This window comes from Chiloscyllium punctatum, chromosome 40 (assembly GCF_047496795.1).
Source record: "Chiloscyllium punctatum isolate Juve2018m chromosome 40, sChiPun1.3, whole genome shotgun sequence".
Taxonomy (NCBI): Eukaryota; Metazoa; Chordata; class Chondrichthyes; order Orectolobiformes; family Hemiscylliidae; genus Chiloscyllium; species Chiloscyllium punctatum.
This window is the reverse complement of record NC_092778.1, coordinates 44063005-44079260: the sequence shown is the minus strand read 5'-3', so window position 1 is coordinate 44079260 and position 16256 is coordinate 44063005. Positions and strand designations below refer to the sequence as shown.

The window sequence follows — 16256 nt, the reverse complement described above, 5'->3', positions numbered from 1 at the left end:
GAAATGGTAGAATTTTAGTTGTATGTCATCATGGTGCGGTTGGGAGAACATTTGAGTCACAAGACTCCAGGTTCAAGTCCCACTCGAGGCTTAAGAACCAAAATCAGAGTTGATACTGCAGTACTGTACTGAAAGAGTGCTGCACTGTCAGAGGTGCAGGCTTTTGGGGATGTGTTGTTAAACCCAGCCCTTGCAGAAAAACACACCAACTTGGCAAATGAATCCACTACTTCATCCACAATCCAAACTACAATTCTTCTTAAGAATTCAGGAAAATGTTAGGAAGCACTTCTACACACAAAGTTAATGCAATATCAGTTGTTTTGTTTTAAATCTGAGATAGATAATTTTTTGCTTAGCAGTGATATTAAGCCATATGAACTAAAGGCAAGTATATGAAGTTAGGCCGCAGATCAGTCTTGATATGTGACAGAATTGAATAACGGAACAGGCTGAAGGGTCTGAATAGCCTGTTCCTGTTCTGTGTTGCGATGAATCAACATCACAAAATATCATGTTGCAGTTTGTGTAAGTTTATGTACAATTTGGCTACTGTGTTTCTCACTTGAAACATTAATCTGGATGGGTACGTGAGTAGGAAAGGTTTAGAGGGATATGGCTAAATGCTGGCAATGGGACTAGCTTAATTTAGAATAGGTGATTGGCATGGATAAGTTGAACCAAAAGTCCTGTTTCAATGCTGTACATCTCTGTGATTCTATTAACTGCATTTCAAAATACTTCATTAACTGTAAAGCACTTTGAGGTATGTAGGGTGGTTGTAAAAGTGCTATGTAAATACGTTCTCCCCTCACCCCTAGGTGACAACAGCATTGTGTACTAGAATAATGTTGTGGTCAACCTATCTGAACAGCCCTGGGTCTTTCTGAATAGTTCTCTGATAAATTTTTGGATGTCTTGTTACGAAGCGGAGATCGGCACCCTTTTGATAATTAAAACCAAAACAGAAAGGAGTATCTTGCCTCATAATCTGATATAATGTAACAAGTGGTATAACCTACCCCTCACCCATACAATCTGTTATAAAGGGGCGATTAAATAAAATGAAATCCTTTCATTCATTCTACAGCTAACAACTAATTTATTATTTAACTCCAACAATGACCAAGTTACCAGAATTTCTAACAAACTGAGCAGTTGCTTCCTAACTACTACCTATTCCCTAATTGAATTAAATTCTATTGGTTTGCTGTTCCAATAACACAGGTCCCACTTATATAAGTCCAAGTAATAAGAACAATAAATTGAAACTTAGTCTCTCAAAGTTCACACATAATGGATCCTCCTGAACTTTCTGTATCTTCTTCAGTCATCTCCTCTGTCCAAAATGCCTTCTCAATCATTTTCTGGTGCCAAGAATATTCACTAGACATGCCATGTACCTTTATAGATAAATGGTGCTTTTTTTTCCTCTGAGAACTGGAAAGTTCTTATCTCTTCAAATGGCAATTGGCTGTCCCCAATTTTCAAAATGCCCGCATCTTTTATATCCTTGGTTACCTATTAATTTCTTTACTGTCAGTTTGGTTCAAGGTTGTCAACACCATCAAATTTAAACTTGATCGGCTTTCAGTATCTAAGGGCTTTGCTTAAATTAATTGGTTGAGTCCAGCTTTTTACCAAAACTTTAAAACAAGACTGCTGTTTTGTCTGCCAGCTGTAAGGCCCTTCAATATATTTGTTTCCGTTTTGAGGCTGTCTGTACAATGTTTGGAAACTTCCACACACCGATAAAACACGGTCTTTTAAAGCGACCACCCACTGGCTTTCAATTCATGAATATTGTACACAATTTCATAACAGTCTCTATCTATTTTTAAAACAAAATGTTTCACTTTGCAAAGTCATCAACTTCAATTCAACTAAAATTATCAACTTAACTGGTCTCAAACGAATCATTTGATTTTTGCATTCTAAATTGGCTATTGAACATACTATGATACCAATTTTAAGATCTTCCCATCTTGGCTAGTGCACTGTACAGGTTCAAAATGACTATTTCCCTGTTGCGTTCTACTGGTTGTAAAATACAGTTCTTCTTGCCTTCTATTTTGTAATCCTAAAGTCACTGTTGCATTATGTATCAAACATACTGGCAGTGCAGGATAAAAAAGTTCTAATCAACCTGTTCAGAGATGTTATTTACACACCTGTGGAGCAGGTGAAACTTGAACCCAGATCTCCTGACTCAGAGGTTGGGGACACCGCCACCATTGCGCAAGATCCCACAGGTAGGGGATATCCTTTGATTTTCATCATTCCCTAGTTTGACATAATTCATATGTCCCCTTTCCCAATATAGCCTCGTGTCTGTATCCTTCACAATTCACAATATTCTAAATTCACTCACTTGTAGGTGCACCAAACTAACTCCAAGTGCCCAGACACCTTAATTGGCTTGAAGTCAGAAAGACTTTGTTTTAAAACATTCACCCGTCTTCTATTCATAATATCACTTCAATGTAGTAATGTAATGATTAATTTAATAAAGTGTGCAAAGAATATTTTGTGCACCATGAGCAGTTCTATATAAATGCAAATTTATTTTCAAGACTTTTAGTTCCTGCAGCCGTAAACAAAGACCAAATGATGTAGCTCTAGTGTTGAAAAACACCATTGTCTTTCTTTTTTAAAATTTGAGATTAACTAATAAATTACAACACATTTTGAGAACAAGTGACATCCAGTTACAAGTAAACCTGTGTCTAGCTGCACTGTTTCATTTTGATAAATGATATATCCTAGAAATCTTCTATCCTGCTGTAAAGTTTGCCAGGACACATTTTATTTTAAGGTAATATTTTGGTATCCTGGATTAGGGATATTTCTCCATGCATTTATGTAGTTTTCTCATACAATGTCATCCTTCAAATCCAGCTAAGAATGTCTGCCTACTTTTGGAAACTGTATCAACCATAATCTCAGAAGAATGTGTAGATCTTGAAATTCATTCTTGACTCACTGAGCTTATATGTCATGCAAATGATACAAAATTTGGTGGGAATATAAACTTTGAGGAGGATATAAAGAGAATAGACAGAATAGGTAAATGGAGAACAATGTGGCACAGAGAGTATAATGTAGGGCAATGTGAGATCATAAGAATAGAAATCAGATTTCTTCTAAAAGGGAAAGAATCTTCATGTTCATACAAACTTAGGTGTGCTCAAAAGATGCACGCAGCGTTAACATGAAGATACAACAGGCAATTAGGAAAGCGAATGGTATGTTGGCCTTTATTGCAAGGGGGATGCGGATTAGAATTAGAATTCCTACAGTGTGGAAACAGACCCTTCAGCTCAACAAATCTACACCAACCCTCCAAAGACTCGCCCACCCAGACCCAACCCCCTAAATTTAACTCCTGACTAATGCACCCAACATACACATCCCTGAACACTGTGGACAATTTAGCCTACTTGCAGAATGTTTCAGAGAACACCTCTGGGACACCTGGACCAACCAGCCCAACCACCCCGTGGCTCAACACTTCAACTCCCCCTCACACTCCACCAAGGTCCTTGGACTCCTCCATCGCCAGACCATAGCAACATGACGGCTGGAGGAAGAGCGCCTCATCTTCCACCTAGGAACCCTCCAACCACAAGGGATGAACTCAGATTTCTCCAGTTTCCTCATTTCCCCTCCTCCCACCTTGTCTCAGTCCCAACTCTCAAACTCAGCACCACCTTCCTTACCTGCAATCTTCTTCCTGACCTCTCCGCCCCCATCCCCACTCCGGCCTATCACCCTCACCTTAACCTCCTTCCACGTATCGCATTTCCAACGCCCCTCCCCCAATTCCCTCCTCCCTACCTTTTTATCTTAGCCTGCTTGGCACACTTTCCTCATTCCTGAAGAAGGGCTCATGTCCGAAACGTCGATTCTTCTGTTCCTTGGATGCTGCCTGACCTGCTGCGCTTTTCCAGCAACACATTTTCAGTTCTGATCTCCAGCATCTGCAGTCCTCACTTTCTCCTAGACAATTTAGCATGGCCAATCTACATAACCTGCACATCTTTGGATTGTGGGAGGAAACCGGTGCACCCAGAAGAAAGTCACGCAGACACAGGGAGAATGTACAAACTTGACACAGTCAGTTACCTGAAGCTGGAATCAAACCTGGATCCCTGGTGCTGAGGCAACAGTGCTAACCACTGTGACACCCAAAGTTGGAATACAAAAATAAAGATGACTTGCTACACTTCAATGGATTTGGTGGGACTTCATGTGGAATTCTGTTTGCAGTCTCCAAAATGAAGGAAGGATGTCCAATAAACTTTTTATTAACCGGCACCAAGGCAACCAGGAGTGTGCTGGTTGATCAGATATTCTGGTTTTAAAGAAGTCCATACAACCAGCATAAAAACATACACTAAGGAATAGAAATGTAACGCAGAGGATACACACATCACTATTATGTTTTATTTACAGCGTAGGTAATTTAAATACTAATAAACGTTGCCTTAAAGAAAATATGCAGGCAGAGAGCCTTTGCACTCTCACACTCAGCTGACGACTTGGACATTGCAGAGATAGTGATAATACAGTAAACCTCCGGTATTTCAGATATATAATTACCATACTGGGACAATGTAAGCATCCAAGCACAGGCGAACCAGTGACATGTCAGAGAATTCCTTGAAGCCTGGCACTCCAACCAGAACTCAAATCAATAGACACAATAAACTGGATGTCATGTACAAATCACTCAGATACAGAACCACACGTACCAACAAACAGAGACATATAAATGCCAGGCAGACAGAGCACCAACGAGGTGGCAAAACCTTTGCAGAAAAACACACCAGCTTGGCGAATACCCAATGCCCACATCCATATAATTGCCAGTTTATTGAGAGTGCCAGTTAAACAAAGTTTGCTGTACTTGCAGTGAAGGCAATACTACATAATATCACTGGATTGGTTCCTAGTATGAGCATGTTGAATTATGATGACCAAATTGGCTCTGCATCTATGACTCTATTCTCTGAAGTTTAGAAGAATGAGAGGTGATATAATTGAAACATAAAAGATTATGAAGGAATTTGGTAAGATATGTATTCGTCGTCTCCTCACGTGGTAATCTAGAATATGGGAACATAGTTTTAGGATATGGGACTAACTCAGACAGGAAAAATTTCAAAGAAATTAGGAATCTTTGGAATTCTCTACTGCCAAGGGTTGTGAATGCACCATTACTCACTACATTTAAGGATGATGTAAAGGCTTGATTTTTCAAGGAATTGAGAAAAATAGGGAGTGGATGGGATGTGGAGTTGAAGCTAATGATTCATCCATGAGTATTTTGAATACTGATTAATAGAGCAGGTTCAATGGTCTCCTCTTTCTGTTTCTTACCAGCTCCTTCATCTAAGAATGTATAATTTGGACACGCACGGGGCTCAAATGTAGCACTATCACTCTTAAAGTGCACAATTCCACCCTTCATGTGTATACAAGTTGACCTGTTTAGAAGGTTTTTGGGACCTCTGTGCAAGCAGTGCTTAAGGCAGTTGCAACTTCTTGAACATGAAGTTCCAATTTCTAGCTCATTGAAGTTTCCAAAAAGTTCATGAAATAGCTCACGTCGTTGAATCTTACAATCTGAAGGTGGCCATTTGGTCCATTGTGTCTGTGATAACTCTCTCGAAAGAGAGTCTTATTCATTCTCCATTGTTTTATACTCTCTCTTCAAATATTTATACAGTTTTGTTTTGAAAATTACTGCTGAATCTGCTTGTACCTCCCCTTCAAACAATAATTTCCTGATCATCTTGATTTGCTACTTTGAAAAATAAGTTCTCCCCTGCTCAGTTATGGCTGTTTTGCTAATTTAAGTAGAATATACCATCCACTTTAATCAGGGAATTCAATTAGCGAACACTCAATGTTTGAGTTCATCATGGTCCCAGGAAGATGTATCTACTTGCCTGCAGACATAGTATAATTGAGCTTGTATCTTTTTCTTTATGTTTGTTCTAGATTCCTTTGAGACATTTCTGTTTTGTTATTTATTTTATGCTTTTCATAAGGTTTCTGTGTACTTTTGCTCACAGCTGGTGGGCTTTGGATGATCCGACTCATCAAATACTTGATATTCAAATAGGAGAGACCAAAGTTTTGGTTAGATATTTTCATCATAAGTCTTACTCGAGTTTTATTTGATTAGAAAATCAAGAATCAGAATATTGTTTCTGCCTTTGTCATAATTACTTTGAAAAACATTGAGTCACTACATCAGCCAAGGCCCTTGCATGCAACCTGAAGGTTTTCTACATGTTTATCTACTTTCCAGATAACAGTTCCAACTTCGTGGTTTTATTCATATTAGATGGTTTTGTCTTAGTGATTTGCGCACGTAAATGGTTACTTTCCTTCAATGCACAATTTTCATTGAATGCAACTTTGTTAGTTATTCTGTCACTTTCTGTAAGAAAGAAGAATCAATTAGCTAATTTTACTCAAATAAACATTTTTGAAAGTAACATGGGAAAGGTACATCTCAAGTCATTGTAGAAATTAACCTATTAATGACTGTGTTTCCAATTTTTTTTGGAGTATTCGAAGGACAAGGAAACTGTACTTTGGCTGGCATGTTGCAAACAAAATTGAATATTGTATATAGGACTAGAAAATATTATGGATTGGTTGTGTGGATAGGGAAGCATGCAGGTGTAGTCTGTCATGTAAGCACTATTAACGTTGGAGGCAAAATGTAGTGTATTGGTTTCTAAATCAGAATCCGTTTTCTTTTTATTGCCTTTCTACAGAACCATTTCAAAAGATCAGTTTGAAAAGAAGAAAAATGATACATTGGATCCTGAGCCGTAAGTATCCTCAATATCCATTATTCCCAGTCACTTGAATTGGGATTTTGTACTACCCTGGAGTGGAATGGCAAATGGAGATGCATAAAATGTAGTAATATGCCAGAGCCTGCCCCACAATTATTTTACCCATAACGGGGAAGTCATTCGGTGGCCTTCTTACTCATGAGTTGATTGAGACTCCAGATTCAGGGCCTGGAATAAGAGCTCAAAAACTGTGGTCTGATCAGGGGCCAGACATGCTGCATGTGGGATCAGTTCCAGCACCTAAGATTTATGACTGCGACCCTGCTTAAGACAACTGATCAAAAGCCCAGAGGAGCTAGGTTGAACTACAATCTCTAAACTGCATAGTAGGAGCTACCTCATGTGTCCATGGGAGACCCCCCAATCTCGCAGCAACAAGATGTTAGGTTCCCCTTTCAGTCTGGCTTCTGCTGTTGAATAGCTTCATAAGTAACTAATGCAGTCCTAGCAGCAATCACTGCTCATGGTGTGCTGCTAGGACAAGAGTTGCCAGTTGTTTGGGAAGCAACAGAACAGAGGGGTTTACTGAGTCATTACAGCAAGTTTAATATTTAGCGAGGAGCAAAAGTGCCAAAGAGAACAAAATAGACTGCTAAAGAGACCTATCAGCTGCTGTCCCCTCCTGTGATCCAGACTAAATCAAGATGAGGGAGAGAACGCGAATGTGAAATAAAGACAGAGCAGTTTGAGCAAGCACTGGCGCTGACATCATTGTACATAGAACATGCTGACATCAGCGCATGTGTAACCAAACCTGGACATGAAGACTTTTGCAACCAGTTGAGGTCATTGGCCCTTATCGATGGGAGTCGGCAGCTATTTTAGCATTCGGAATAGTTACTCCGCACCAATTAATCAGACTTTAGTAGCTTTTCTGGTTTCTTGTTCCAATTAAATATTCTTCCAAGACTGCTAACAAATTATCTCAATTTTAATTATTGGGGTGGTCTGTGGTTGTTTTGTCCCATCTTGTAATAATGAAACAGATTTGCTATAGGTTATTTGTAGAACTATTTTATTACTCTAAAATTTAATCATTTGGTACAGTTAGCAACTTTGATTAATATCATTACAATTGCAATATTGGGAGCCTGACATTTTATTTTCTCATTTTAGCTTTGTTGAATGTAAAGAATGTGCTCGCAAAATGCATCAAATCTGCGTTCTTCATAATGAAACTATCTGGCCTTCAGGGTAGGTGGTATTGTTGAGTCATTAGCTGACCTAGTTGATTTTTTGGTTAAAAGGTTTCTTATTTCCTAAATTCCATCATCTCATTAGGTTTGACTCTTTCTTTAAGTAGTTTAGGTATACTCAACTCCAGTCCCTCCAGGAACCTATTCCAGTTGTTGACCACCCTGTTGAATGAATCTTTTCTGACAGCTGTCTTTACATATCTGAAAATGTTTAGCTTTTACTTCAGTCTATTAAATATCCAGTGCCTATGTATTATTTTTATGATACAATCTCCCTTTGTAAGACTGAAGAATCCTAAGTTGCCATTTCTGTAACTTTTGACATGAGTTCTTGTTCTAATAACCTGAGCCAGAATTAACCACTTGCATTGTGTTAATCAGAGCTGCACGTGGTCTTAGTGACAGTCCAGGAACACTCTTGCAGAACTTAACATGATCTGGGGATGGTCAACTCTGTTGACTTGCTAGCATAAAATATCTAAATTGCTTTGCTTTTGTTTACTGACAGTCTTCAGATACAATGAATGACAAATGACAAGTCACAAAATAACCTCTATATCTGTGAGGTTTATCTTTTATTTATGACTGGGATTTTTAAATATATAAAATTCTGAGGAGGCTTGACAGGATACACGCTGAGAGGATCGGGTAGAATTTGTAAGAAGCGTCCAGGAGAGTTTTCGAGAGCAGTATGTCAATAGTCTGACGAGGGCAGGGGTCATATTGGACCTGGTATTGGGGAACGAGCCAGGACAGGTGGTAGAAGGTGCGGTGGAGGATTTCCTTGGGAACAGTGACCACAATTCTGTAAGTTTTAGAATACTCATAGGACCTCTCTCATCTGTATCTAAGGGAAGAGTACTAAACTGGGCCAAGGTCAATTATATCAAAATTAGGCGGGAGCTCGGAAATGTGGATTGGACACAGCTATTTGAAGGGAAGTCCACATGTGAGATGTGGGAGGCTTTCAAAGATAGTGCAGGACAGGCATGTCCCATTGAAGGCAAAGGATAGGAAGGGCAAGATTCATGAATGACAGGAGAAATTGTACTACTAGCCAAGAGGAAAAGGGGAGCATACATAAGGTCTAGGCAGCTAAGAACAGAACAGGCCCTGATGGAATATCAGAAAAGTCTTAAACGAGGAATCAAGTGGGTTAAAAGGGGTTATGAAATAGCTTTAGCAAGCAGAATTAAAAAGAATCCCAAAGCATTTTATTCTTATATAAGAAGCAATCGGGTATCTAGAGAAAGGATTGGTCCACTAAAGGATAATGAAGGAAGGCTGTGTGTCGAACCTGAGAGAATGGGTAAGATTCTGAATAATTGCTTTGCATCAGTGTTCACTGTGGAGAGGAACATGGTGAATCTTGAAATTAGACATAGAAATTTGATTAGTCTGGATCACGTTGGCGTAAGTAGGGAAGATGTGTTGGGTAGGCTAGAGGTTATTAAGGTGGACAAATCTCCAGGACCGGATGGGATCTATCCCAGGTAGCTAAGGGAGGCAAGAGAGGAAATAGCTGGGGCCCTGACAGATATCTTTGTGGCATCCTTAAATACAGGTGAGGTGCTGGAGGACTGGAAGATTTCTCATGTTGTCCCCCTCAACAAAAAGGGTAGTAGGGATATCCTGGGTAACTACAGACCAGTGAGCCTGACGTCGATGGTAGGAAAGTTGCTGGAGAGGATACAGAGGAATAGGATCTATTTATATTTAGAAAAGAATGGGCTTTTCAGTGATAGGCAGCATGGTTTTGTGTGGGGAGATTGTGCCTTACCAACTTAATAGAGTTCTTTGAGGAAGTGGCCAAGTTGATGTCATATACATGTACTTTAGTAAGGCATTTGATAAGATTCCCCATGGTAGACTAATGGAGAAAGTAAAGTCACATGGTGTGCAAGGTGTTCTAGTTAGGTGGATAAAGAACTGGTTGAGCAACAGGAGACAGAGTAGTAGTTGAAGGGAGCTTCTTGAAATGGAGAAAGGTGGCCAGTGGTGTTCCACAGGGGTCAATGTTGGGGCCACTGTTGTTTGTAATATACATAAATGATCTGGAAGAGGGCACTGTTGGTATGATCAGCAAGGTTACTGATGACACGAAGATTGGTTGAGTAGCAGAAAGCATAGAGGAATGCTAAAGAATACAGGAAGATACAGATAGGCTGGAGAGTTGGGCAGAAAAGTGGCAGATTGATTTCGATCCAGACAAATGTGAAGTAATGCATTTAGGCAAGACTAATTCTAGAGCCATTTATACAATGAACGGAAGAGCCTTGGGAAAAGTTGATGGGCAGAAAGATGTGGGACTGCAGGTCCATTGTATCCTGGAGGTTGCTGCACAGATGGAGAGAGTGGTCAAGAAGGGATATAGTATGCTTGCCTTCATTGGTCGGGGTAGTGAGTATAAGAGCTGGCAAGTCATGTTAAAATTGTACACTATGTTGGTTCGGCCGCATTTGGAATACTGTGTACAGTTCTGGTCACCACATTACCAAAAGGATGTGGACACTTTGGAGAGAGTGCAGAGAAGGTTTATGAAGATGTTGCCTGGTATGGAAGGTGCTAGCTATGAAGAGAGGTTGAGTAGGTTAGGTTTATTTTCATTTGAAACAACGAGATTGAGGGGGGGACCTGATTGAGGTTTACAAAATCATGAAGGATATAGACAGGGTGGATAGAGACAAGCTTTATCCCAGGGTGAAGGATCCCATAACGAGAGGTCACGTTTTCAAGGTGAGAGGTGGAAAGTTTAAGGGGGATACACATGGCAGGTACTTCACACAGAGTGGTGGGCATCTGGAAAGTGTTGCCAGCAGAATTGGTAGAGGCCGGCACGGTGGATTCATTTAAGATGCGTCTGGACAGATGCATGAGTAGGTGGGGAGCAGAGGGATACAGGTGCTTAGGAATTGACCGACAGGTTTAGACAGTACACTTGGATCGGCTCAGTCTTGGAGGGCCGAAGGGCCTGTTCCTGGGCTGTAAATTTTCTCTGTTCTAGTATTTAGGGGCAGCGTGATAGCTCAGTGGTTAGCGCTGCTGCCTCACAGCAGCAGGGACCCTGGTTTGATTCCAGCTTCAGGCAACTGTCTGTGTGGAGTTCACACATTTTCTCTTGCGTGGGTTTCCTCTGGGTGCTTTGATTTCCTCCTGCAGATCAAAGCTGTGCAGGTTAGGTGGATTGGCCTCGGGAAATGCAGGGCTACAGGGATAGGGTGGGGGTGGGAAGCTCTTTGGATGGTCTGTGTGGACTTGATAGGCCAAACAGCCTGCTTCCACACTGTAGGGATTCTGAGAGTCTGAGAATATTGACCACTCCCACAACGGTCATCTAGAAATTGAGCGCAGCTTCAAGGTAAGGAATCTCCTACTTAAGTCTGAGAATATATTCAAAGCTGAGTTAAATTGATTTCCAGGGTAATGAGGGACAAGGAAGAAAGTGGGTTAAGGTTGAAATCAGTTCAGCAATATTTTGTTTAATGGCCGATCAAGATTAGAGGCTATATGGCCTGCTCTTACTTTAATTTCTTATGGATATATGGATTCCATGTGCTTTGTGTGCCAGAAATGGAGAAACTTTTGGAAGAGCTGAAAATGTGTTGCTGGAAAAGCGCAGCAGGTCAGGCAGCATCCAAGGAGCAGGGGAATCGACGTTTCGGGCATGAGCCCTTCTTCCTGAAGAAGGGCTCATGCCCGAAACGTCGATTCCCCTGCTCCTTGGATGCTGCCTGACCTGCTACGCTTTTCCAGCAACACATTTTCAGCTCTGATCTCCAGCATCTGCAGTCCTCACTTTCTCCTAGAAGACTTGTGGAAGAGCCCACTAGGACATAGACAGTTCTGGATTTGGAAATGAGGCAGACTTAATTAGGGAGTTTAAGGTGAAGGAACCCTTGGGGGGGCAGTGACTATAATATGATAGAATTCTCCCTGTAGATTGAGAGGGAGAAGGTTGAATCAGATGTAACCCTCTTACAACTGAATAAAGGTAACTACAGAGACACGAGGACAGTATAAAAGCAAAAGAAAAAGCATACAATGTGGTGAAGAAAAGTGGGAATCCAGAGGATTGAGAAGCCTTTTTGAAAACCATGGGAGGGTAGCTTAAAAATGGCATTGGGGGTTTGGGGGGGTGGGGGGGAGCTGAAACATGTTGTTAAGCTACTTAGTAAATAAAAGAAGATTGCACAAGTCTTTTTTAGATGTATAAAAGGTAAGAGAGGGGCAAGAGTGGACATCGGACCACTGGAAAATAAGGCTGGAGAAGTAGTAATGGGAGCAAAAGAATTGGCGGAGGAGCTGATTAGGCATTTTGCAGTTTGCACAATGGAAGACACCAACAGCATACCAAAACTTCAAGAAAGTCAGGAAGCAGAGGGTGAGTGTAATGGTAATCGCTGAAGAGAAAGTGCTGAGGAAGTTGAAAGTCTGAAAATAGATAAATCATCAGAACAGGTGGAGTACATCCCAGAGTTCTGAAGGAGATAGCTGAGGAGCTTGTAGAGCCATTGGTGATGATCTTTCCGGAATCACTAGAGTCAGAGAAGCTCCCAGAGGATTGGAGAATGGCTAATGTAACACCTCTGTTTAAGAAGGGATGGAGACAGAAGAGACACTATAGGCCAGTTAACCTTACCTAGGTCATTGGTAAAATTTTAGAGTCCATTATTAAGGATGAGATTGTGAAGCATTTGAAAGTGCATGGTAAAATCGAGCTGATTCAACACAGCTTTGTCAAGGGGAGGTCATACCTGACAAATGTGTTTGAATTTTTTGAAGCGATAACAAGCAAGTTAGACAAAGGAGAGCCACTACATGTGATCTATTTGGATTTCCAAAGGCCTTTGACACAGTGTTACACAGGAGGTTGCTAAATAAGATAAGAGCCCATAAAATAAGATAAAGCGCAAGCTGCTTGCATGGATAGAGATTGGCTGGCAGAAGGCAGAGAGGTGATAAAGGGGTGTTTTTCAGAATGGCAGCCAGTGACCAGTGGAATTCCACAGAGGTCAGTGTTGGGAGTCCTAGTTCAGAATTTTCTTAAGGTTAACATATCGGTTCATGTGGCATTGAGGAAGGCAAATGCAATTCATTTCAGATGGGTACAGTACAAGAGCAGAGATGGACTTCTGAGGCATTATAAGATTCTAATCAGACATTTGAAATATTGCAAGCAGTTTTGGGCCTGTATCTAAGCAATGATGTGCTGGTGATGGAGGGAGTCAAAGGAGATTTACAAGAATGATTTAGTGGGTCAAGGGCTTGTTATGGTTGGTGATTTTAACTTGCCCCATATTGACTGAGACTCCGTTAGTGCCAAGGGTTTGGATGGGGAGCAATTTGTTAGTTGTGTCCAGGATGGTTATTTTTTAAACAGTTTGTGGATAGTCCAGTGAGGGAGGGGCCCGTCCTGGACCTGGTATTGGGAAATGAGCCCTGGCTAGGTGATCAAAGTTGCAGTTAGGAGCATTTTTGGAATAGTGACCACACTTCCTTAAGTTTTTAGATCTTTATGGATAAGGACATGAATGGACCTTCAATGAAGGTATTACATTGGGAGAAAGCCAACTATAATTGAATTAGGCGAGAATTGGAGAATGTGGATTGGGAGTGGCTGTTTGTGACTAAACCCACATCTGAGTCCTTTAAGACCAGTTGATTAGAGTACAGGGCAGGCATGTTCCTGTGAAAATGAAGGACAGGATTGGCAAGATTCGGGAACCTTGGATGACAGGAAATTATCAGCTTAGTCATAAAAAAAGGAAGCATATCTCAGGTCAAGGCAACTAAAAACAGATGAAGTCCTTGAAGAATATAGAGAAAGTATAGGAAGGAGTTCAAATGGGGAGTAAGGAGGGCTAAAACAGGTCATGAAATGTCGGCCATCCAGGTTAAGGAGAATCGCACAACACTTTATACTTGTATTAGAAGCAAGAGGGTAGTTAGGGAAAGAGTAGGCCCACTCGAGGTGAAAGGAGAGAGATTGTGAGTGGAGCCAGAGGAAATTGGTGAGATCCTTAATGAATCAGTATTCATTGAAGAGAGGGACATGAGAGATGTTGAGGTTTGGGAAAGATGCGTGAATACTCTGTGGTGGTGTCGTTGGTGTCTTGAAATGCGTTAAGGTAGACAAGTCCCACAGCCAAATGGAATTTATCGTAGGATACTGTGAGAGCCAAGGGAGAAAATAGCTAGGGGCTCAACAGACATTTTTGCATCCTCTTTGGCATTAGGCAAGATTCCAGAGGACTAGAGAATGGCCAATGTCGTTCCCTTGTTTAAGAAGGGAAACCTTTAGAGATAATCCAGGTAATTATATGCTAGTGAGCCTGACATCAGTGGAAGCTGTTGGAAAAGATGCTGAGAGGCAGGATTTATTCACACTTGGAAGCGGGTGGATTTGTTAGTGATAGGCAACATGAGTTTGTATGGGGAAGGTCATGAATCACAAACTTGATTAAGTTTTTTGAGGACGTAACAAGAATGATTGATGAGGGAAGGGCAATGGATGTTGTCTACATGGACTTTAGTGAGGCGTTTGATAAAGTACCTCCTGGCAGGCTGGTACAAAAGATGGAGTCTCAAGGTGTCCAGGGTGTGATGGCTGGATGGATACAAAACTGAAGACACAGTAGTGGTGGACAGGTGCTTTTCAGATTGGAGATAATACCTAGGTGTGGGTCCTTTTTTATAGTTTTGTAATATGTATAAATGATGCGGAGGAAAATTTAGGTGGTTTGGTTAAAAAGTTGCAGATGACACCAAAATTGGCGAAGTTGCAGATAGTAAGGTGGATTGTCAGGTTACAGCAGACTATAGATAAATTATGGATTTGGACAGAGAAATGGCAGATGGAGTTTAATCCGGACAAATGCTAAATGATGAATTTTGGAAGCTCAAATTCAGGTGTGAATTATACAATAAATGGCAGAACCTTTTAGGAGTATTGATAATCAGATTTGGATGTGCAGGTCCACAGATCCCTGAAAGGAGCAACACTCCTGGATATGGTAGTCAAGAAGGCATACAGCACACTTGTCTTCATTGACTGGGGCATCGACCATATAAGTTGGCAAGTTATGTTACAGCTGTATAAAACATTAGTTAGGCTACATTTAGAATATTGCATGCAGTTCTGGTTACAATATGGATGCTTTGGAGAGGGTGCAGAGAACGTTTACCAGGGTGTTGCCTTGAGGGTTTTAGAATGACTAGAGGTTGTATCAACTCTGAATGTTCGCACTGGAGAGATGGAGGCTGAGGGGCAACCTGATAGAGATTTACAAAATTATGAGAGACATTAACCATAGCCTTGGAGAGGGAAAGGAGCAGTTACAGAGGGAAGATATTTAATTGGGGAAAAGGAAATTTATGATGCTATGAGACAGGAATTGGGAAGTACAGACTGGGAGTAATTGTTCCACAGAAAGAGCACAGCAGAAATGTGGAGACTATTTAAGGAGCAGTTGTTGCGAGTGATGCACGGATTTGTTCCTCTGAGACAGGTAAGAAGGGGTAAGATTAAGGAACCTTGGATGACGAGAACAGAGGAGCAGGATAGACATAGACAGGATGCAGAGCTGGAGTTCAACCTGTGGAGGAACAGAGGGATCTGGGTGTGCAAGTACATAGATCCCTCAAAGTTGCCACCCAAGTGAATAGGGTTGTTAAGAAAGCATATGGTGTTTTGGCTTTCATAAACAGGGGGATCAAGTTTAAGAGCCGCGAGGTTTTGCTACAGCTGTACAAGTCCCTGGTGAGACCACACTTGTGTTCAGTTCTGGTCGCACTACTATAGGAAAGATACAGAGGCTTTGGAGAGGGTGCAAAGAAGGTTTATCAGGATGTTGCCTGGACTGGAGGGCTTGCCTTATGAAGAAAGGTTGAATAAGCTCAGACCTTTTTCTCTGGAGAGAAGAAGGAAGCGAATAGACCTGATTGAGGTATACAAGGTAATGAGTGGAATAGATAGCGTCTAAAGCCAGAGACTTTTTCCCCAGGGCAGGATTGACTGGTTCAAGGAGTCATAGTTTGAAGATATTAGGAGGAAGGTATAAAGGAGACGTCAGAAGTAGGTTCTTTCTGCAGAGAGTTGTGAATGCATGGAATGTGTTGCCAGCTGTAGTGGTGGAAGCAGAGTCATTAGGGACATTTAAGTGACTGCTGGACATGCACGTGG

The 16256-nt window shown here is 41.1% G+C and overlaps 1 protein-coding gene across 5 annotated transcripts in view; it reads left to right on the top strand.

The window, feature by feature from the left end:
- The window catches only part of LOC140464531 (CREB-binding protein-like), a 204739-nt gene that overhangs the window by 141552 nt on the left and 46931 nt on the right, over positions 1-16256 (top strand). For all 5 annotated transcript variants that reach the window (XM_072559707.1, XM_072559706.1, XM_072559704.1 and 2 more), the window contains exons 21-22: positions 6795-6851; positions 7995-8072. In XM_072559707.1, coding sequence (XP_072415808.1) covers positions 6795-6851; positions 7995-8072 — 135 coding nt within the window. The remainder of the gene's footprint in view (positions 1-6794; positions 6852-7994; positions 8073-16256) is intronic.